General features: G+C 39.3%; 1 protein-coding gene and 1 long non-coding RNA gene across 6 annotated transcripts in view; one reads left to right on the top strand and one right to left on the bottom strand.

Moving 5' to 3' along the window:
• The first annotated feature begins 4,243 nt into the window (after window positions 1–4,243).
• Window positions 4,244–23,171, top strand: IYD (iodotyrosine deiodinase). 2 transcript variants are annotated; one of them, XM_054062981.1, is made up of 6 exons: window positions 4,244–4,373; window positions 4,942–5,167; window positions 14,763–14,957; window positions 16,951–17,110; window positions 18,881–19,037; window positions 20,685–23,171. In XM_054062981.1, exons 2-6 carry the CDS (start codon window positions 4,987–4,989, stop codon window positions 20,865–20,867), a joined length of 876 nt encoding a protein of 291 aa, XP_053918956.1. In that variant the 5' UTR covers window positions 4,244–4,373; window positions 4,942–4,986; the 3' UTR covers window positions 20,868–23,171. The 2 variants fall into 2 exon arrangements, with proteins under 2 accessions (XP_053918956.1, XP_009556489.1); XM_009558194.2 differs by lacking the exon at window positions 4,244–4,373 and having other exon boundaries at window positions 4,877–5,167.
• Window positions 14,854–24,266, bottom strand: part of LOC128851758 (uncharacterized) — a 42,034-nt gene continuing 32,621 nt past the window's right edge. For 2 of the 4 annotated variants that reach the window (XR_008449185.1, XR_008449187.1), the window contains exons 3-6: window positions 17,579–18,468; window positions 16,726–16,854; window positions 15,984–16,028; window positions 14,854–14,981 (exon numbers count right to left, since the gene is read on the bottom strand). This is a non-coding gene — a long non-coding RNA (uncharacterized LOC128851758). The remainder of the gene's footprint in view (window positions 14,982–15,983; window positions 16,029–16,725; window positions 16,855–17,578; window positions 18,469–24,266) is intronic. The other 2 variants (XR_008449186.1, XR_008449188.1) reach the window with 2 other exon arrangements.

Genomic DNA, 24,266 nt, shown 5'->3' with positions numbered 1-24,266 from the left:
CCATCGTAATATTTCATTGCATCTCTAGACAATACCCAATGGCTGCTTTTTCCTGCTTACAACTATAAACACTGTAAGCTGTCTTGAGGGTCCGGCAGTGGCTTATTCACTGACTAGTAGCAAAAATAAAGCACATGTTCCTTCTACATGTGTAATTGATCATGTCCAGCAAGAGACACATGCAATGGTAAATGTAGTGAGCACCCAAAAATGTGTTTTCTGTCATAGACTTGGGCTACAGTTACCTCCTTCATTCTAATCTGCTCTTTTGGACTTTGCCTCTTAGCATTATTCTTTTTCTACTACTGCTCTTCTTTATACTTATCTGCCTTTGACCAAAGTAAGAATTCTCATACCATGTCCTAGCCTTCTGAGGCCATCTAATGCTATAGCCTGTGTCTGTACATGGACAAAGGAAGATGAGTAGGAAAACCAAGAAGGTTAAGAACACCACGAAAATGTCCCTCCTTCCATATATATTCTGAAGCCTGAGCAATTGATTTAGACAATTCCTAAATTAGGTGTTTTAACTACTGGACTGTGCATTTGATAATTAATCCAATATGAATAGATATATTTAATCCCCTTTATAATGTCTTGACATTATTGTCTTCCTCTAGCAACCCATGAGACTCTTAGGAGTTCTCCAATGAAGTACTGGTAGAAAAACATAGGTAGGAAAGACTGTATGGGGCTAACAGTTTTGGTTCTGCCTGGCCATCCACAGTTTCTTTCACTTCTACCTCTGTGCATTTATATAGCCCACACATCCTACACAGATATTAACTTCATTGATAATTTGTGCGTTTGGAGGATCTCCTATCATTTACACCCTTTTGTGAAACTCGCACACACATTTAAGAATTTCTGAGGAGTCTTTCCCCAGCCTAGTCATGAGGTGATCTCGACATAATGCTGAGACTCCTCCAAGCAGGTTGAGATGGGTATGCGGAGGTCATGGGAATGACGATAAGAACCAGTGAAGAATATCTGAAACAGAGATGGAGCTGCCTAACTTTGAGCTAACATCTAGGTGCTGAAGGGTGGCTTTGATTTCAGGCAGTGCATCTGCGCGAGAGTTTGTAAGTCAGTCCCACAACTCTCAGCAGTAGAGTCACATGAGCCTAGCACAGAGCTGATGACGCACTGCGTTTTACCATGTAGACACGTCTTAGTAGCTTATAAATTTGCTTGACATTTCCTTTACATTTGCTTGTCACAATTTTCCTTTAAGAAATATAAAGGGCCATATCTGATGCTTGAGTAAATTTTTTTTCTTTAGAACAGTAACTGTTACACACAGAATTTAACAGAATATAAAAACTAAAAACTTATGGTCCAAATCTTCTAGTGTGAGAGTCTATATCTTTCAAGAGTGTTTACATGGATTTCATGCATTAATACTTGAGTACTTTGGTGTTCTCAATAGCTGTATTTCCATTAAAATTTCCTAGCTTCTTTTCGTGTCTGTCAGAAAAGCTTCACTAGTTTCTAGGAGTAGGGTTATTTTTTAGTGTTTCTCTTGACTTTTATTCAGCTGCTGAGCTTTAGGGTTTACAATAAAGCAGAAGAAATAAAGGTAATAAATTTGCTTGAACTTAGTATGATGACAATAATTAAATTTCTATAAAGCTTAGATTGAAGAAAAAACAACAGGAAAAAATGGTGAAAATCCACTCTATAAAAATTGTCTGCTTCGAACCACTCCTTCCCACGGTTCCTCAGAGCAGCACTGTATTTATATTTTGAATGGCTATGGTATGCAGTTATTGAAACGAAAGTAGGTTTTATTACAACAAGGTAGTGTGGGTTTCTTTGGGGCTGAAGTTCAAGCTAACAGCCTTGAATATGTAACACTAAATATAGATTTTGCTTAGAGTTAATACTGAAGGGGCCTTTATTTAGCTTACTTTCTCTGCTGTGTGAGAGAAAAATTAATATTCCATTACCTCCAAGAAAGTTCACATTATTGCAGAAGAGTGAGGGATTACAATGTTCCCAGCATTACAAATAGAAGTAGTTATTTTAAACAACTACGTTCAACCTTCTGTATTGTTTCTCTCACTCTTTCACTACGGACTTGTCTCTGCAGGATAGATCCTCAGCTGCAAAGAATCCAGATCCTAATTTATGTATATATGAATATTCCAGATTAACAAGAATTTATTCTCTGTGGGAGAAATAGTGCCATTCAGATTGCATTCGTTTTTCCTTCTGTACCATAAAGCAGGCGGTTGAAAATGTATCTGATGAAACTGCAGGCTGCTATTCTACTCAGATTAACAAATCTAATGCTTCTAAATGGCATTAGGTAAAGTATCTCTCCCCATAACTGGATGGCCAGAGCTTAAGTGTCTGCTATAAAATGAGGAGAGAGGATAAATTCTTCCTTTCCCACATGATAGCTGTTACCCTTTAGACACAGCCTAAGATCAGTGGCCCAAGCAGGTGTCCCAGGTCCCATCTAGTGGAGGGAGAGAGCAAAAGAGAAGATTCGTGTCTCAGGTTTTCAAGCAGATTGCCCTCTTTGCTAGAGGTACGTGCCTGTCTATTGCCAACTTTGCTGAATTAGGTTAGAAACCTGAACATAACTTTTGCATGTCTGCGACGGGCGAGGGAAGCAAGCGGACGACTCAATATAAGTGATAAAGCAAGCTTCAACTTTATTCAAAATCAGCCCAGATTATATACCTTAACATTCAAAAGATGCTTTGTGCTTTATGCCTTATGCTTTGTTACAACTTTTACATGATTAGTTACTTAAAACTATTTGCTCTTTATTGATTCATTGTCTATTGTTAATTCATTATTGATTCATTGTCCTTTGTTAATTCATTATTACTATATTGCTACTTCGAGTTTCGTGTATCTTCTTGCAGGTATGTTACAGTTACAGCTGGGCTCAGTGCTCCATCCTGTTCCTTTGGGAAAGATTCGCTTGTCCTTCAGAAGTTTCTTCTTAGAGATTCCTCCTTGCATGCCTTCTTGTTCTTTTAGTCCATATCCACACTCAGAGTTTAACAAAGTTTCCATTTATACAATACGTGTCTCACAAAGCTTTTCTATTGAATCATGTCCTTTTTCACTTAACCATTTCCCAACACATGTCCTCTTTATTTCATCTCTGGTGCACTTCGACAGGGATTTAGCATGTTTTGGGGTACCCTTCTTACATGGATCTTATACATTGTCTGGAAGTACCAAGACCTCCTTGAACCCAGAGATTGTGTATCGGGTAGGATGCACTGCAACAGCAGTGAAGTATTCATTCTGTACCTGAGCTGGGCAGCTGGGAAATCCCAGCCTGTGTACAAGATGTGAGGCAGTTTTATTTTGCCTCTAAGTACATGTAGATAATATGTGCACAGGTGAGCAATTTGCTTTGCTTTGCCCCTTTAAACAGAAGGAGCTTGTATTAAAAGAGGATACGTGACCAAACCATCAGACAGACTATCGTTGTGTATGGCCACACATTCCTCTGTCTGTGTACCAACCTGGTTGTTAATCTGTGCTTCCTGAAACACAGACTTTTCTTCAAAGCAGCCGTTATTCACTGAAGCATGGAAAAGTAGGGAGCGTACAGCAGAGAGCCTGTGGAGTGACAGTACCAAATGGGACCATTAAAGGAGTGCCCAGTGCTGCAAAACCTGTGGGGTGAGAGATGGCTAGAGTACGGACTGAGAACTGGTCAGGATGAAACCTGTGCATTCTCCAACTTCTCTCTCCTCTGTCTGCCCTGGTTTCCATGTCGAGAAAACGGGATATGCCCTAGGACCTGCAATGCCCCCCAGCAGGTGCCAGTCACAGTGGGTGATGGTACCACACCTTCTCCTGGATTGGTTACAGCCATGAACTGTTCCCCCTTATCCTGGCGAGGGCTTGACCGAAATGCAGATGAATTTAAAAGGGATCTAGAGACTTCAGAGCTGGCTGTGTGCAGCATGAGATGAGGCTTGGCAGGGCTGCTGCTTAACAGGTGCTAAATAAAGCTGGCAGATGCCGGCAACTGCATGCAGTTAGTACTCCTGTAACTTTGCTCTCCAGTGCACCCCTCGGCACCCACTGTGGTCTGGTATTTCATTAATCAGTATGTCCCAACAGTCCCAGATAAAGACACTGTTTCAATGTTGCTGTGTTGATTTAGTTCCCAAGCAGCTGACTGAGGAGAAAAATTGATTAAGTAGTTAGACATTGACCATTCTTGGATTAGACCAGGATCCCTTCACTTTTTAATCTTTGCTTTGATAAGATAGCTGAATGACAGTTCTAAAATTCACTGCAGCATAACTTTTTCAACCCACAAATATTTCTGATTTTCATTCTCTGAATTCTTCTTTCTTCCCCAAGAATACCTAGGATGAATGTAGAGTTCTGTGAGTAATCTCATTCATGCTTCTTACAAAGGAGGGAATGCTACTACTTTACTTGTATGTTTTATTGACCTGTTTACATAGCCGGGGCAGTGCTGGAAGCTGATATTCAGTTAGTGATATTCAGATTTCCTGGTATATGTGCAATAAGACTAACTTTACGAGTTAAACATTTAAGAGATGCCATTAGTTTTTAAAACTCACATTCACGTTCAGCTCTTTCTCATAATCATTGTTGTAAGCAAGATTGTTATGGTCACCATAACAATATAAATAAGGGAGGGGGAGAAGTGTTTTGTATTAGTCTGATCTTTGGAAGATCTTATTTTTTTATTTTGCACTGGACAGCATTTATGCTTTTGTGTATGGTCAGTGCCTCTGTTTGCTCTTTATAAGCAGTTTCTTCCCGGATAAACCTAGGTCTGCTAAATAGCAGAAGCACATCAAAGGTGAGATTGTGGGGGCGGTGGCTGAAAAGTAGGAGTCAGATAGGGTCAGGGACTGAACCTACGGCCCACCCCTTTTTGCTTATTGCCATTCTGCTCTTCCCTTGCCGTTTTCTCCTTTTCAGGAGAAACTGCTCAACTTGGGTAGAAGGCTCCACGTTTCCATAGTCATGGCACTTTTTTCTTTCCTAACCCCTGTCTTTGTGGCCATTATATGTGTTTTGATTGGGGTAATACTGAAGAAGACTGATGGAGAAAAGAAAAAACATGAGGCTAAAAACAAGCCTCTATCTCGCCCGTGGGTGGATGAAGATTTAAAAGATGGCACTGACCACCACTTTGAGGAAGAAGGTAAGAAAAATCTCATCAGTCTGAGCATTTTTTAAATTTTATCTGCTGATATGACCTAAGGAGATGCTGTCTTCTGGAATTCTTGGCAGGGGCAGCAATGCATGGTTCTAGTCTGCTGCTGTGCCCTGAGCCTGTCAGCTCCCTGGAAGGAGACTGTCATCCTGTCATGTCACTCCTGGTGTAAACCTCTATTTCTTCCAGATCCCACAGATCAGTGGGCAAAAATAAAATGCATTTTCAAAGACCCTTATATCTCCCTCTGCACAGCAGATCTCAAACCTATGAGGCACTCTATACAATGCAGGGGGAAAAAAGGAGATACTGCTGAGGTCCTGCCAGCCTCTTCTCAAGTCTCATTAGTGTGAGCAAAAGCTAGACCTGAGCAGAGAGTTTCTACCGGCAAGCCGATTTCACAGAAATCTCATCCCACTTTACAGTCAAATGCTACATATTTGGTCTTGGCACTCTCAGAAAAGTTGGAAATAGGTTTATTACAGTTATTCCAAAAGCTCTCCATTTGTGACTGCTGTGAATGTCCATGACAGCTTTAGTTGGAGTAGCATTGGGATCATTTGGGAGGTATGTTGATCAACTGCTTAAGAGCGAAGTGAGGCAATGGTGGTAATCTCTGTTCGTTCAACCGTATATTTGAACCTGTACAGAAAGTCTCTTTTTCAGTCATAATTTCTGCTGCGTAGCTTGGACAAATGTCTGAACACAAAATGTGCCCTTCTCTTTTTTTTTTTTTTTGGCTTCTTGACTACCCTCCATAAGCTCCCTTCATTTCCCTGTGAAATAGAAATGCACAGAGTTCTGTTCCCATGGAGTTCTGAAACTTGCAGTTAATGCAGCCTTTTTTATTTAAGCTGGCTTCAAAGCCCTTTTATTTTGTTTTTGTTTGTTTTTTCCCCATAATGATGCATTTCCTGAGTCATCTTCTAGGAATCTTGAAACTCATATTGTTTTTCTGCACATATACCTTATTCTAAGAACTATTATTGTCTCTCAGTGTTCAGTGTACTTTGAGTTATTGTTGCATAGCAATTTCCAGAAATATTTGATACTTGGAACACTTTCAACTACGGTAACTATTTCCCAAATATACAAAACTTCTTTAGAAATCAGTTCATGTGTTGTATTTTTCTTTTTTCAATGCAAAATAGATTCTGTATGAAATTGACTCATTTGCTTTGTCACTAACAGCTATCTAGATCAGTTAAATTGCTGCAAATTAAAATTCCTTTGGGTAGTTCAAGTGATATTCTATTAATTATCAGTGACATCTTTGACTGACACTTTTTGTATCAGTTTGAAAATTTAGATCCTCTAAATAAACCTGTTAGCTCTTAACAAGGATCCTCACTGCCAGAGCCCCATATATAAAAATGTTATTTTATGTGTTAGTTGTTTTCCCTTTTATTCAGATGCTACATTCAAATTGTACTAGTTTAAAGTGGCTTACAAAAAATTGACAAGTAGGTAGACACATTTGTGCTACTGCTAAAGGAGATTCACTTATTTTGAAATAAAAACTCTCTCCATGTACCGTGTCATTCAACGTTAAATTAGGTTTCCTTGTTATGTTACTTTTAAAAACAAATAATCATCTTTCCCTTAATGTTGTATGATTCAAAGTAATATCTTTGTAAAATAAGCCTGGCTTTTTTTCTCCAGAAAAATTAAAATAATTGCATCATACTTAGGGAATTTTTTCTTCAGCAGGGGAAAGCCCAGCCTAAGTGAGAACAGAACATGGCCACCTTGGTAAGGTTCTGCTACTCTGCTGATGCTGTAATTGAGGATTAAAACATATTCACCTTGTTGTCAGTGTTAACATTTTCACTGACTGCACTAGATGCTGTAATGGAAACATGAGTGTTAACAGAGATTTTCTTAATAGTAAAGAATATGTTACCTGCTGTGTAAATTCTTCTACTTTATTCATGTATCTTACTTTATCACAGAAGCTCATTTCTACTCAAATGTCCCAGACTGTCTTGTGTATAGAGGCAAAGTTCCTCTGAAGGGAATTTGTGTTAGGTGAGATGAAACACTTTTTAGACCCTATCTGAAGCTAGCATTATGGGCTGCAATGGGTGAGTAAGCTGAATTTTGAACAGCCCCTGACAGGACGGGGCAGCTGAAGAGCACGTCTTTCGGTACTAAAAGTAAGGTGGAGCACTCTGTAAGAAAAGCACTGAACTTACTTGGGCGACATCAGCCCCTTGCACCTCCCCTGAAGTGGCACCAGCTGAGATATTTCCCCTGAGAGGGACACACTTCTGAGCAGCAAAGCGTTCAGTGTAGTTAGTTGAACTGCTTGGGCAAACTCAGGAGAGTCACTTATTGGCAGTGAAGGGCAGAAAGGGGAGAGCCAAGTACTCCCAAGCTTGTCTGTGTTATGCTTTCGGCAGCTGAAGAGAAGAATGTTTCTTAGAGCAGCCAGAAACCCATTTCTTTGCTTAAGTGGAAAGCATTCACTCAGTCCTTTTTTTTAGCGCCTTAGCTGGCAGTACTTCAGATTTGTTTGCATACCCATCTGTCCTATAACATTTTCCTTCATTTATGAGATCCAGAATAAGAGATTGTTATGCTGTGAATTGGCAAAAAAGGTCTTGTGTGTATATATATCTGGCCATGTCTTGCGTTAGGCCATCGGTGATTGCTAATTAAATACAGAGGAAAAGGATGTTTCTTCAGCCTTCACAAGGGCTGTCTGGTAATAGCGGGCATCTGATTCCAAAACAGTAGTACCTTGTCTTCCAGTGCTTCAGGTTTACACTGTTAGATCTCGCAAAGATCAATTCTGGGAAATTATTCAGTCTTTAGCCCAGGGACCTTAGTGCGTATTGGTAATGAAATCATTCTCTTCCTCAGCTAATTACTACAATACATTTCTTAGGCTCAAACTGAGAACAAACATACATCTCTTTCTTGGTCATATATTCAGATCAATACAAAGGATGGATAAGATAAACACAGATGTAGTTTACCGTGGTACGTAGGATGATGAATTTTATTAGTATTCTTGTTACTCTGGGGATCAGTTGCATAGATTATTAGCAAAGGCATTTTATTACTACGTATTTAATTGTGGAGACTTTGGTATGCTCTACTTAAGGACTGTAAAGCAATATGCAAAGGCCCGAACGTTCCATCTCTTCTGAGAATGCAGTGGTCATTACTTGTGGTACTTGTTATAATAGATCTCTCTGAATGAGAAGTATTTCTCCTCTCCTCAATTTCAAAGGCTCTCTATATCTTTTAATGTACTACTGACATGAATGATGCAGAAGTTTAATTTTCCAATTCTATGACAGTTCATCCTTTGTATCATTTAGGAACACAGGACTTACATGGACATAGTGATTCATTATGTTTATATCTCTGCTGCTGCAGATATCTCCAGCCTTTTAAATCAGCTGAATGAACTTGAAAACTGGCTTTTTCTGACCTCATTTCTTTAACCTTGCTGGAAGACTGTTCCAGAACCTCATGCTATGGGTCAAAAACCCTCCTCTGTGTATGTGCCCAACCTTATTTAATGCTAATATATGACTATTTTTCCTGTTCCATCCTCTTGTTAGTTTAAAGGATACTTACCCCGCTGCTGGTGTGTACCTTCCTGTGCTTTACAGACAGCAATCAAATTACGTCTCAGCTTTCCTTTTACTATGTAAACCAGCAAATCTTCTCTTTATAAAACAGCCATTCCGTTTCTCTCAATATATTAAGAAATATTTGCAACTATATTTGTGTCTGAGGTAATTTTCACAGTATTTTGATGCCGACTTCTTTCTTACAGGGTTTGCCTCTCTCACTTGATACTTCTTTTTCTTAAGATCCCTGACCATTCTTGGGGTTTCCAGAATCAGCCTTTTAACCACTATTTATAACCCACTATTGAGGCACTACATCTCTTTCAGTTCCCTATTAGCCACAAACCCAGTTCAGGATTGGATTCACTACTGGGATTCCTGTACTGGCAGATTATGTAGCAGTCTGATATTAACTGGACAAAAAAACCCCAGCGAGTCAGTTGCTCGGCATTTTGAGTCCAAAGAAGCTTTCTTTATAAAATTTTAACTGATTTCCTATGCATCATATCTTTACACTGGAAAAGAGAATTGGCGAGAAATTCTATGCTTAGAAAGCAATTCCTTAGAGAAGAAACTGAAAGAGCTGGTTTGGAAAGCAAATACCTTGTTCAAGACTGAGTTTGTGATCTCAAGATCAGTCTCAGAACCAGTAGTTACTATTATCTTGTTGTCTTTCCATACAACTGAGGAGTCTATAAGTGAAATGACACAAAACTGGGAACCAACAACATAGGGAATTATCTATGTAGGTAAAATAAATGGCTAACATAAATGAAATGACAAATTGTACTTACTATGATTTTACTACTAGGAACTCAAGGCAAGGATTTTTGCCACAAAGTAAGGCAGAATTTATTACGTGGTTTATAGGCTGATTATAACCTGCCATATGAACTGCTGTGAAATACACAAACATCATCGTAAAATGTATCCACCGAGGAATTTCTGATAGAATTAGAGAAACAGTATTTTTAAAATGAGACTTCACTTGGGATATCTGAGCCAAAGCCATTTCAGATTTGCTTGAAAAGGAGGAAGCCTGATGACTATTACAAATGTACGACAGAATTGATGGCAATCTTGAGAATGTGGCTAACAAGATAATAGGCTGACTAGCAGGATGTCTGTTGTCCATCAAATGATAGTATACACAGAGAAGTAAACAAGACATTTGTACTCGTGTATAACGTGACTGTACAAATGGGAATACGTCCAAACACAGCAATTAAAGATATAGAGAGTATGCATGAAACAGATGGTGCTGATAATTATTTTAGCTTAGCATATGGATAATGTTAACTGCTATGAATGAATGGTAGATACATGGGGGAAGAGAATAAATAATAGATGAATTTATGTTTAAGAAAAAAAAAAGAATTGTCAGGACAGTTTTGTTTTTGTGTGCCACTTCTCTCACTTATGGTTTCTTATGCCTCAACCAATATTCCTGGTTTTAGTGCATTAAGGTTTTTAAGTTTTGCTTACAAAAGTTTTGCTTACAAAACTTAACCTCAGATTTTCATGCTTTCAATTCTCAGTAGTCACCTTATCTTTCTCCCATGTTCAGTGCCTTTTGAAAGTACATTTCTTGTTTCATCATGTTGTTATTAAGTTGAAACATACAGACCACACAGCAATTTCACTTCTTTTCTTCTCTTCTACTTACATGGAAAAAAAACTCCTCAACAACCAAGCAAGCAAACTTCACAAAATTTAACGTAGCTTGGCCTTAGGTAACACTGCAAGCTTTATACTTTCTGACTTACAAGGCCTAGATTTCTGAGCTAATTAATTTCTTCAATTCCTAGTTGCCCATAGGTAATATGAGGTGTTTACTCAAGCAATCACATCTAATATTTTTATACTTCTAATCTTCCTGGTCCCTGGATTCTTCATTCTGAGTTCTCCAACTTATTTTTTTGTAATCCCTTATTTTCCCCAATTTTTTTCTCTTAAAAATTGAGAGTCACTGTGATAGACCTACTTTTCCTTACCTATTTTAGTAAATTAAATTGAATGAACTGATAATCTCAGTTCAGGGCTACTTTTTTTTTCTTTAATAAAATCCTCCCCTCTCACTGAAACTGAAGCTAAGAGAGTCACTGCACAAGAGAAGAACAAGTGATCTTATTAAGGTTTTGGATGCTTCAGCTTGGAAATCTGGTTTCTGGTGTTATCATAATAGTTCTTCTTTAGTGTATATCTGAAAAGCTATGCTTCCACCATGCACTTTGTAACAACTGTGTGATTGAGGCAAAATTACTCTCTTAAAGTTGTGATCTAGATGTGACCTTGGGGGCTTCTGTAAGTTTCACACTATCCCAGAAGACACACATCTCTAAACGCAACCCTGTTTTTTGGCCATGCTAGTGTTTTTTTTTCTTAACAATGTACCACAACATCAGTTATCCCCTATTTTCATTCATATGCTTCCTGCACAAGTCAGAGGAGGTAGTGCTGTTGTTATTGTATCTTTATTCTACCCTCCCTGTCATTTTTTGTTTCATGTCCTGTAGAAACATTGATAGCTTGTCCAGCTTGCTGTGTAGGCCTCTACACTCCACTGCCTACAAGGAACAGCCTCTTTGGATTAGGTATATTGTCTGTCAGTTCTCAGACCACTGTCCTCATCCACATAATTTAATCTAGCTTGTTCTTCTTCTATCCTTCAACACTCTAATATGTATTGATGGTTTACCTCCTATCTGACTTTCCTCTACTTGTGTTTTAAAACCAGGTACAGAGATTACACAAACTTCCTCCAGCCTTTGCTCCTGTTTGACAAACCTCCTTTGTAAAGATTTTCAGTATTTCATAGACTAGCCTCAGTATCTCTAACTCAAAATGATTATCAATAGTTTTGCAATAAGACTAGAAAAAGAGATGACAAAGCAGGGCTTGGATTGGCCTAGAAGCCAAGGTTAGTCCATTAAGACTCCTCCATCAGTGGCTGAATAAAAAGTATGGTGCATTGAAAGTATGCTGTTTCCTACTTTCTAAATTTTGATAAAATCTTAGTTTATTTGTATGTCTTGGCAAATTGGGGTTTATTTTGTGTTAAAATGTAAAGCTTATTGACATCCTGTGTAAAGGAAGACTTTATTTACAATGAGAGATGTGAAACACTGGCCCAGGCTGCCCAGGAATATCGTGGAGGCCCCACTTCTGGAAGCATTCAAGGTCAGGTTGGGTGTGACTTTGAGCAACCTGATCTTGTTGAAGATATCTCTGCTTCTGCAGGGAAATTGGACTAGATGACCTGCAAAGGTCCCTTCCAACCCAAAGCATTCTACGAGTTTATGATTCTGTGATAAGAAAGTAAATAAGTGAGAGCACATAAGAACTCTTGGGTCCTGGAGTTAGTTTTATTTGACTGTTTCTACAGTAGAAATAGTCTATTTCTATTTCCCAGGACACTCAACATTGCAAAAAGGTGAAATGGACAGGGATGATTACTACAGTTCATTGACATAAGTACATATATAGTCTGACTTGAACATCTATAGTCTGACTTGAAATTTCCACCAAGACACTATTTCAAAGCCTACTTTCAGTACAGTTTTTTTTTTTTTGGTCATATTCTGCTTTCAGATAGACAATGCACAACCTCACCTGATTTCAGGAAGTTTTTTGTTACCATAAAGAAAATTCCTCCCATTTAGAAACTCCTTTTTATGTGAGTGCCTATGGATAAAATTAAGATGTGCATTATTCTATGTAACTGCTAAATCTAAATTCAGCAGCAAATATCTTTGATGTAGTTTCAATATTGCTATACACAAGGTGAATTTGGAATTAATATTATTGGACCAATCAAGACAGTTGCAGAAAGCCACATAGCTTCCAGGTTTGTAACTCCTTTCATGGTTTTCTGTCCTGTCTGTAGTGCAACTTCTGAATTTCTCTACTGGCCAGGCAGTCCTCAGTCAAGTCACAAAGGGTTGCTGAGTTGCAGTCTCCCAGCTTTTTTCCCTTAGTTTTATGCATTTTTGGGTCATCACTTCATCTCTCAAATCCTTCGGCTGCCAGGCATTACTGTCTCAACCTCTATTTGTGGAAGGTTTTTTACCTTTAACTTTTTCGCCTTCCTCACATCTTCACAGCAATTGTCTCCACGACCTGAACTAAGGTCACTGTGCCTCTGATTACACAGGCCATGCCCCCTGGGCTGAGGGTTACACCTTCTTCCAAACCATCAGGCAGAAATATGTGTGCTACAAACTATTCCACATCTGTATTCCCTGTGAAACTTCAAGCTAGGTTGCACGTTGGCTTTTACCAGCTTAAAATAGTGGTTCTTCAAAGTGACATCCTGCACTACCACGCATAACACAGAAGAGGCGAGAAGGATGCAGAACTCTAACCATCTGCTTGCCTTTCCTTCTCAGTTATGCAGGATGTTGAACACTAGATCCCCAACCTCCTATTGCACCTCACTACTCGCTAGTGTAAACAGCCTTTGTAACCTCGTGGCATTCTCTTCACTGAATGTGGAGGAGGAACAGCAGAAAAAAGGGGCTGTGAGAGTTTCTGAAAGAGAAGATCACCAGAACCCTAGCAGAGGGCAAGTCCTAGTCAGCCAGCTGGTATTGAATAGTAAATAATCTACTTTACTAAGTGTAAACCACAAAGAGAATATTAGGAAGACATATCATATTCCTTTTTCAGTTTGAGTGGGCAGAATGTCAGCAGAAAATATTTTGTACAAGGGGTTACTGCTTCCCTTTACCCTGGAGTCATGTCCTTGCAGACTGTGACCAAGAGTGCTTAATACAGGCATGAAATGCTAAACAAAACAAACTTTCTGGGTGACTTCCTTGTTCGCAAAATGAAACATAGATTATTTGGGAACCAGAATAATACAGTTTGGTTTCAACATATGAAACTCGATATATTGTGGCCTCTTGCACATGCTGAGCCACACTTGTGAATATTTCACTGCTGTTTATAAAATGAACAAAAAAAACCCCAAACAACCTGGTCTCTAAGGCAACTGCATACTACTAAAATACAGAAATAATTGCTGTTTGAATTTGCACTGGAAATTGCTATGATTTTGAAATAGCAGTCTAATGGCAACTGAAAATAAACTAGAATATATTTTCCTGAGTCAGCCTTCTGTAGCAGGTTGCTCAATACTATTGACTAGTCAAAATGCAAAATTTAAATGGCTTCAATTCCACATCATTGTTGCAAAAAATGCTATACCTGCTGCTTCTAGAAATGCAGGGAAGAAAGACAAGATCTGAGAGATGACAGAAAATGTGTTTTGTGGTATCAAAACCTCAAAGAGACAGATTTCAGTGAAATGAGGAACCATTTTGAGTTCTTAAACTAAAGATAAGAAACATAATATCCGAAATTTGATATGTTGTTACCCTAAGTATAGATGCCCGTCATCCATTTCATCTTATGCTGAAAGTATTGTGAAACCAAAGAACTTAACCACAAGGTCACATTTGTGCAGAGCCTGGTCTTTGCAATGCTTCTGCTGTGAAACGTGAATATGGAAAAAGCTGACGTTCAGCTCTTCACGGGAAGTTTTATACATCTTGGTAGTTAAGTCTTCTCCTTAATTTCAGTAATTAAATTGATATTTTTTTCCTCTTATAAGACTGCTCAAGAATTTCTTCACAGTCACTGAGGAAACCGGACTGAAAGGTTGGACAACTCTTCACTGCTGTTTCAGTTTATAATCCGCTTTTACAGGCAGGCTTGCAGACTGAAGGGAGAAGGCCATAACTTCTTTATGGACCACATTTGCTACAGCCAGCCAGGACCCTCCTCCCTCTCGGTATTTAAACAAGGTGTTTGTTCAGTAGCTGGAGGTAGGAATCAATGAGTTGTGTCAACTGGAACCTCAGACTTTGCCTTTCCAGTGGTGTAGAATTGCAATGTATGCCAATGCAGGCCAAAGTGTATTGCAGTGGTGGATGCCAAAGTTATAAAGAGTGTTCTCCAGCAGAAAATCCCTAACCGCTTTTATTTTCTCGCAGAGGCTGATGAAGAGTGGCAAGGAATTGATGAAAATGTTACCCACGTCCCCTTCTTCGCAGAGCGTTACTCTGAGGCCGAAATGATTAAAAGGTCACAGATGTTTTATGAGCTTCTTAATAAAAGGCGATCTGTCAGGTTTCTCAGTGATGAGCCGGTCCCCAGGGAGGTTATCGATAATGTCATCAGAACAGCAGGTATGGCACTGAACAGTTCAAGGTCTGAAAAAACCAAAAAGATCACTATTGCAGTCCTCCCCTGCTTTTCCATATTACCTTTACACAGTTGAATTGGCTTTTAGCTTATTGTTTTCCTTGATTAAACTGTAACTGTAATGAATGAGCACCTACTGATTGATTGGAAATTACTCAGTTTGAACAACTATACGTTGGGAACTGTTTTGGAGCATTCCCAATTCCTTTGTATTTGCAATGACCATAAACAGGAAAAAGAACATTTCAACAGCATGAAACAAAACATTTCATTTTCAAGATTTTAAAAGATGTTATTTAGAATAAAGCTGATGTACAGTTTAGTGAGATATCGTTCAAATAGAAATATTGAAGTGTTTGCTCTCAAAAAATGTCCAACCACGTGTACTTCACATGTTTTAAAATTTCATGCGTTATGATGATATTTATCACATGTGGGTTTTGTTTGTTGAGTTCCCCCCCCCAAAAAAAAAATTATTAATGAAATTCTCAGCAAAGTATTTCAGTGGACATAAATTGGTGTTTATTATGGGAAAAAAGTTTCAGTCTAGTACAAAAAAATTTTCTTTCTTTGGTGCCAATCACTTGTTGCCTGTGGCTGAAGTCTTATTCTGAGGACCCTGATTTAGGTTATTTGACTGTCAGAAATCAATTTTCTAGTATTTTTTTTGGAATTTATGTGTTTCAAACCATTACTGTCATGTCCTGGGCTAATCTCATCTTTAGTAACATTGACTTCAGCCAGGAATAGTTTTGACCTTCTTTATTTCTCTTATTCTATGAGTCAGTCGCTGTTAGTACAGGAAATATTCATAAGCTGCCTTAGCGTAAAGTTCAGTAGCATAAAAGGATTGATAATATAGATATTCTTAGCGTTTGAGAAACATGGTTTTTGCTTTATAAAGTGTAAGTAGCTTTGTTACTGCAGTATAACAAGTCTCCTTCCTCTAATTAGCTGGGAATCATTATAACACTGAGCAGGCTTTGGCAAATGCAGCAAAGCAAACAAACGTGGAGTGCAGATGAAGTACTTAGTAACCTTGAAAGCTTTAGGCTCTGTAAAGAAAAAGGAAAAAAAGGAAAGCATGAATGTCATTAGTTCTCACCCAAACATGTGGAGAGGCAAGGTTCACAATATAAACACGTGTAAAAGATAGTTCAAGCTGCTTATTCACTGTTTCTCAAACTGAAATCAATGCTTACATAAGCAAATATTGTATGTTTTCAAGACCTTCAAGTATCTTCAAAATGCCTTAAGGAGATCTAACTGTCTCCTTAAGCTATCTTTCTTTGAACCTGCACGGATAACTATATTCTTCAGTGGCTCTAGGCACTTAAAATATTCTCCAGTGATACTGGTGTGTAATGACCAGAGCTGAATGAGCAAGTGCATATAATACATGCACATCTACATACACTAGATGTCTTTGGGACAACAAACTCAAACCTATATGTTATGTAGCAGATGTCTGCATTGTGCAGCTCCTCATCATTGTCAGTCAGGAACAGATTCCCTCGAGAGGCTGCTTAGCCTTGTTTTCCTGAAAGACATTAGCTTTACCCTTCAGCTAGAATCATGTCTCAGAGTTGGGTGCGTATTCAGATGATGTGTTGCTTTTGGCATAATGCTTTGCAATAATTTTACTGCGTGCATATATTGCACCATAACACTGCCTTGTCATAAAAAGCACAAAGGAGTTTTTACAAATCCCTAAGTTGGTTTCCTGTAGGATGGCCATATGAAAGGACTAACCTCTGTCATTGAATGGGACTTGACGTTCGTTCTCCAAGAAAGAAATGAACAGGCTTGTCTTCCAGAACTTATGTCAGTCAATTTCTTCTCCTCTCATGCACTTGTTTTCCCATTACTTTATTGGTCAGCCTGAAAACCCACAAGAAAGAGCCGATACCTTTCACTGCACACCCTCTTCAGCATTGTGTGAGTTGGGTTTTCATCTTTCCCTGGTTTTGTATGAAGGTACTTCACCCAGTGGAGCACACACTGAGCCCTGGACCTTTGTGGTAGTGCAAGATCCATCTTTAAAACATAAGATTCGTGAGATTGTGGAAGAAGAAGAAGAAATCAACTACAAAAAAAGGATGGGAGACAGATGGGTTAATGACCTGAAGAGACTGAGGTATGAAAAAGACAGCTGGCTAAGGGGTTTGAAAGAAGCTGTGGTTTGGGAAGTTCTAGTCATGTGTTTTGTGAAAAACAAAAAAAACTAAAAATATTGTTTGATTTTTAAAACCTTGTTCTAAAAAATGCTCTTTCCGTTCCACACTCCTTAAACTCTCCTTATTTTTCCAGTGCTTCTCAGGAGTGCAGCTGTAAATACTTTGCACATCATGATCACAGATAAAGAAGGAAGGTGGGGCTGAGACTGATCCAGCCAGACAGTTGCCAGAGTCACTATAATGTGAACTTTTGCTAATTTACACCTGGTAAAAAAAAAAAACCCTCTTGTCTGAGGAAAGTAAATTTCCCAAGCAGCAGGAGCTGAAGAAAAAATATTTACTATCTATTTATTTATATTCTGGCTGTCTTGTTCTAAGGCCCAGGTGAGATGCAGGATCCGACAGACACGCACAAAAGAAAAACTTACTGTGCCTGTGTACTTCAATCTTACTGAAGGAGGAAGAAATGAACGACTCAGATGTTCAGCACACTCCTTGCTGTTGCATGGCTTTGTCTTGATTCTCAAGGTGATGGGAATGTTACTGAAAGCACCACAGTTTAAGAAACTGAAGTAAAAAAAGAAGCTCATATTGAATTCTTCTAGTATCCTTTCCCATTTCTTCCTACCACTCAATTTTAATATATTTCTAACATTCACGTTTGGAAAGAAAAACTTAATGTGTAGAATTATGCCTTGGTGACTTGTTCTTAAAATTGCCTCCAGTAAAAATTCTCAATCCAAGCATTTGACAACATCTTTATTTTTTCCAAGTACCCTCTTTTGCCGTAAATTGTCATAGTTTTTTTCCTGTTATGCGCCAAACGATGAAGCTCACAAAGTCATTGTGAGTTTTGCTGCTGACTGACATAGTCTCAAGATTTGTCCATGTGCAAGTGCCAAATTATGCAATATTTAATTATTCCAAATGCACTCTGAAGTCTGACAGACTTGTTTAACTCCACACAATAGCAAGATGTCTGCTGACCGCTGGCTTGTCAAATGAAGCATATGCACAAAGCTCTATAGGGTCGATTTGCCCTATTTGTTTCATAATGTTATTTTTCAGGTGCTTATGTGCTATGTAAACAACTAAAATACAGTGATTTTTACATTTTGAATGAGAATAGTAAAAAAATCACATTTTCTTTTATAAATCCTACATCATAATTCTATAAATTGTCATTAAAAAAAATGGGAGGCAAATGAATTCTAACAGGGCTGAAATACCAGAAACAGAATCAAATTTTTGGTGTAAGAATATATTTATGTTTTACCTTAGGCCACGAAGTTTTGAGCTTCTTTTCCAGTAATTTTCCCTGCAATCACAAAGAAATTAGCACTGCCGGAAACAGGTAGAACTGCAAGTCTGCAAAATGCCAGGAATTAAATTATCTCAAGGGCAAATGCTTCTCAGGCCAGTTCATGCATAAAAGGTCAAGAACTGCTTCTTACTTTTATGTACTTCTATTCTTCAGAGTGGCTGCATCAACTCCTCAGCTGAATACGTTAAAATTGAGAACTCTGTTCAAGCTGCTCTTTTATTTCTTTTTCCAAAGAGATGTTTCTATTTAAGCTATGCTAGTTAATCCTTTGCAATACATGTTCTAAGCTTTAGGCTGTTGCTGTAATTGTCATGTACCTTTAGAGTCCTTTTGCAAACAGTGAATGTGACTTAAGAGAAAGTGAAAGGGCCACAAAATAAATGCCTTAAATATTATTGTTTTGCAGAACAAATTGGATTAAAGAGTACTTGGACACTGCTCCCTATCTTATCCTCATTTTCAAGCAGGTATATGGGAGGCTTCCAAATGGCAAAAAGAAGACCCACTACTACAACGAAATCAGTGTTTCTATTGCTTGTGGTATCTTGCTTGCTGCACTGCAGGTATGTTGACATGTTTTCGTCTCCTGTGGTTTCTGCCTTACACTCACAAGGCTGGCAGGCTCTGTAGATTACCCAGGCATGGCTACACAGTGCCACACTGGCCTCTGCTATTCTGTAACCCCACCTGGACCCCAAATAATTATTAGTACATGATGGTGGGAAAAAAAAAAAAGCTGGGGGCATATTTCACACAACAGGCTGTACTATATCCATCAGTTTTTCTGAGGCGTTTCTGAAAATGAACTTATTTTTAAAGCTTATCATGTTTGATGCCAGACATTTGGATTTTCTTGGTGGTTTCTTAGTGCTAAGTTCTGCTTGTTGTATTTGATGTACTCACACAAGTGTTTAAATAATGAAGCTATTGTGATTGCTAACTTGGCCTGTCAGCAGGATAACAGCAAGGTGCTACCTCTTATATTAGACCTCTTGCCATTTCCCCTCCTTTCTGTTTTGACTGACACTTCCCTGCACACATTACTGTTCCTTAAGGAATAGGATGGGAAATCTGAGAAGTGTGTGGTATATAAGCACATTGCTGAGGTATTGTTGCTCTGCATCTGCACAGGGCTCTGTATTTTTCCTCCATGGAAAGCATAGAGCATGCACAGGGAATGGGGGAGAACGGTCGCTGTGTCACTAGCAACTTAATCAGAAGCAACAGGAGTAACAGGGCTCCACTTATCCCAGTGCCAGCCTAAGGTGGAATTGCTGAGGCTTCCTACTGGCTGTTAGGCTCCTCAGTTCTGTCTCTTTCTCAGCTCCTAGAAATTAATTGTGAACATCAAAGGACGCAGTACCATGGACTCATAACATTCAGCTATTAGCTCTTCTCTTCAGAAGTTTTTAGAGATACTTAACATGAGAGGCCCCTTGCCTGAGCACCTCTTCCTGGTTGACATGTGTGTATCAAAGCCTCCCGAAATGCTTGCATTTCATAGAGGAAGAGACTGAAATCCACATGTACATGTCTCAGCAAGTGCCTTCAGCTGTGTGGTCATATCTCAGATAAGGTCAGCTCTTTACTCTTGGTCAAATTGTTCAGCTTTTTTGTGAGATTTTGTATGAGAGGATAAGTGGTGCATAGACTTATTTTGGGGTTCTGATGTAAACCAGAATATTGGCCACCATGAGAAATGGCAACAGACTCCTGTGACAACTGCTGAGCCTGTGTCCCTTGTCCCCAAGAGGTACAGCTCTTGAGGAAGAATAAACATTTACAAAGCTGTAAGGTATTTTCCTGCCAGCTGTACGGAGGCAAGAACCGAAATATTTCTCTGCATGAGCAAGGTGAACCCCAGGGGATGGTATTCCCACAACTGTGGCTCCAGTTCACTGTGGCCATGGGTTCTCCATTTCACTAAGCGTTGCAGGCAGGCTCCTCCTGTACAACCTATAGACATGTCAAGCAGAATGAGCTGTTGCTGCCTTGGAGAAACGCTGTACGTCTCTGTAAGCAAAGATGCCATCTTTTATGGTACCATTGAGACTACTAGTAAACCACATGTTCTAAAGCCTGCAGCAGTGTCTGATGAAGCAGCGTTTTCTGGGCTAGTCAATACAAGAATGTGTACAGGTCTGGGAAGAATAATATATACCAATATAGACCACAGCCACCTCACTCTTTTGCTGTCTGTCTTGCTGCAGAATGCTGGTTTGTACACAGTGACCTCCACACCCCTCAACTGCGGCCCCCAACTCCGGGCGCTGCTCCAGCGCCCAGCAAATGAGAAGCTACTCTTGCTGCTCCCAGTTGGCTATCCCAAGAAAGATGCTACTGTGCCTGCACTGACCCGAAAGCCGCTGGAAGACATCATGGTGGTCATGTGAGCACAGCACCACAAGGAAGGAGTACAACCCTGCTGCGAGCTAGTAACCAGCAGCCCACTGAAAGTTATTTCTGCTCTTACATCACTGCTGCTTTTTAGACCTGTATTTCTTTAATGCTAGAAATTGTGGTGGCTGCTTCTACTAGCAGAAGCAAGCAGTCAAGCACTGTGCATTTGACAGGTGCTATTATCAAGGAGCCCAGGCACTTGTTCCAGGGGACATGTGCAATGGCATTTAAATGACCTTCATCACTCGATTTTTCTTACGCTTTGTAGGGACAAATCTTTTCTTGAATGGAAATGTATATTCTCCTTATAATTTTGTTATAAACATTACACAGTTATTTTCACTTCAGATTTTTAATGGAGGTTTATTAAAAGACATGAAGAGGCCAAACTCAGCTGTCTTGTCTTGATCAATGTGTGCTATTTAAATGCCCCTTCATTGTGTTCAGTTCTGCATAGGAGGAAGGTATTTTTCTCATATACAGTAGCATTTTCCCTACTTGATTGATCTTAAACTTGCCTATACCAGGCTTTCTTAAACTATTCCTGGTACAAGCAGGTTTGTCTGCAGAAGATCTAGTAGGAACAAGGCATCTAAGTAATTTTCTTGTTACCATTTATTTATACATGTTCTAGGCACAGTTAGGTGACATTTCAGCTGTCAGTTGTGCCTGCTATATTTGTTGCTTCCACTGGAAGCAGTCCAGAGTGAACTACCATTCTTGTTATCCTGTTTATACCTACAACTGTATCACCCTGAAATTTGAACTGCTTTAGAGATGCTAGTACATGAAAGGTGCTTAGACATCACACCAAATCAGACATATTAAGGTTTATTTTAAGGCCTCTTTCCCCCAAAGCAATGGTCCCTACTATAAGCCTGTCTACAAGCAAGATGTGAATGGGCACTAGTGGGAGTCACTCATTAGAAAAATTGGCGCTGTCAATATCTGTGCTGGCAGAGCCCCCTCGTGGGGTTGGTTGCTGTTCCTGCCGGCTTTGTGAGTAGTACAGGATGAAAACACCGCGAGAGACACCCTTTCACTGAATTTATCCATGTTATGTTGAATACTTTCCCACCCTGCTCTCTGCTTCAGGCAAATTCAGCCAAACCGGCTTTAGCCTTCCTTCAGGTTGCTTGAGTTAACTTACTGCACCTTGTCTAAAGTCAGTCCTGTTTGACATGACCTGTGGTCACCTGAGCGAGTGGAGGGGATCTATTCTGCAGAGGTACAGATTTTTGTGGTGTTGGTCCCTCTGTCACCCACTGAGAAAAACTATTTTTCTCTTTGGCAGACCATTTTGCTGGTATGTAGCAGGCATGGCTATGCATTCACCTGTTTTACTAGCCCTGCTTTACATCTTCAATTGTATAGTGATGGCAGGAAGAAATTCACATGCAGACCTAGTTTAAAATGAGCTTTTATAATTACAGCAAAATGAAAAAAAAAAGAAGTCCTGTCTCTACATGCTTGCAAGGTCTAAAAGCTAATTGAAAGGAAAGGGACGAGTTGAATCAAGAGAAGGCTGACCTGCTGCATGTTCCAAGTTATCAGGAATACATGTTAAGGTTGCTGTAGCAAGTCTTCCTTCTGTGCAGGCACTGCCCTGACACATTGGGGCCCTTTGCAAAGTAGTTTGTACCTGTTGTAAAAGTATATAAGACCTCTTATATTTGCTTTAATTCAGACTTTATGTTGACAGGGGGCTGAACTTCTGTTGCTTTGTGATATCTCCTATAGACACAGATATAAACTACTTCTGCTTGGCCTCGGTCTGCAAAATAGATAGCATGTTTATTCTGTGACAGTACTCAAAGAAGTTTTAACAAATGAATTCAGTCTAAACCAGCATCAGCTTGCATATAAAAGGCTATTTCTAGTTTCATAATTAAAAAGTGAAGAACTAAACCACTTCAGAAATATTTAAAAAATTGTCACAATAACACTGGCTTACACAAATGCACCTCTTTATATCAACAAAGAATAATGCTTTCTTTTTTTCACACATATATTGATGCTGGAAACTAACATGTATATAGTAGCAGAAAAAAAACAAGCCCTCACACCTACTGGATGGGAAAGATTCCACTCTGGAAAGCACTTCTGGAATCATAAAGTGTATAAAAAAGATACACTTTTTTTTCCACAGAAATACCTATTCAAATTCAAATACTCCACTAGTATTACAGCTGCTAAAGATGCTGCAGTTCCTCTTATAAACAGTATTGGTGCTCCTGTCGTGACTAGCCTACTTGGAATTGCCATTGTTTTCCAGTAAGTGTGTTGTCTTTACTTAAAACACAAATTATATAAGAAAAAATTTTGCTTTTCCATGTAGAACATTATTTAATAAATGTAAAGTTAGCATCTAAATTGTTTTACACTTAACTAAGGTTTTCTCCTTTGTTTGGGTGAGCAGTTTCATTTTCAGGAAGAGAACGTTTTGGGAGGAATGTTTCCCACACAACCAGTAGGGATTTAATTTTTACGTTCTTCCCCTTGTTACCTCTTAAACTAAGACTAAAAAACTTGACAGGACTAGCAAAAGAGGCTGGAAGTTGACATTGCTTCTCACGCCTTATAGCTACATCCCCCAAAGACTCTGGACTCAGTATATGCATCTGTTTTAGAAAATGAATGTACCACTTTGATAGAAACTAAGCCCGTTAGCAGATGTACCTCTGAATATGAGTTTTCTAGAATCACAGAATATTGGAGGGTGGAATGGACTTCCAGTGTTCATCCTTTCCAAATCTTTGCTCAGAATAGGTCCAGTTACATTAGGCCTTGTCCAGACAAATACTAAAAAACTCTAAGGATGGGGAGTCTACAGCCTCTTTGGCGACCTGTATGGTATTTGTTCACTTCCATAGTAAAAAGTGTTTTCCTGCTATCTGGTTGGAATTCCCATGTTTCAGCTTGTGTCCATTGCCTTTTGGACAGTGTTGCATATCTCCAAGAGGAGTATGGCTTCTTCTCTGTATTTTCCAGTCAGGTAGCTGCAGGCAGCACTAATGTCTCACAAGATCCTTCTCTATCTCAGACTAAACAGAGACAGCTCTGTGTGCTCCAGCTCCCTGGCCAATTTGATGGCATTTGTTGAGCGTGTTCCAGCACATCAGTATCTTTCTGACACTGAGCAGGCCAAAACCGGACACATTACTTCAGATGTGATCTCGTAAGTGCCGAACAGAGAGTAACGATCACCTCCCCAGACCTGCTTACTATAGTTTTACTAATGCAGATCAGGCCATGCGTGGCTTTCTTTGCTGCATGGTAACAATGCTGATTCATGCTCAACTTGTTGTCCACCATGGAGTCCTTTTATGAAAAGCTGCTTGCAGACCGCTGGCCCCAACCTGTACAGTGGCACTGGGTTATTCTAGCCCAGG

This window comes from Cuculus canorus, chromosome 3, assembly GCF_017976375.1.
Source record: "Cuculus canorus isolate bCucCan1 chromosome 3, bCucCan1.pri, whole genome shotgun sequence".
Classification (NCBI taxonomy): domain Eukaryota; kingdom Metazoa; phylum Chordata; class Aves; order Cuculiformes; family Cuculidae; genus Cuculus; species Cuculus canorus.
This window is presented reverse-complemented; position numbering and strand designations above follow the sequence as displayed.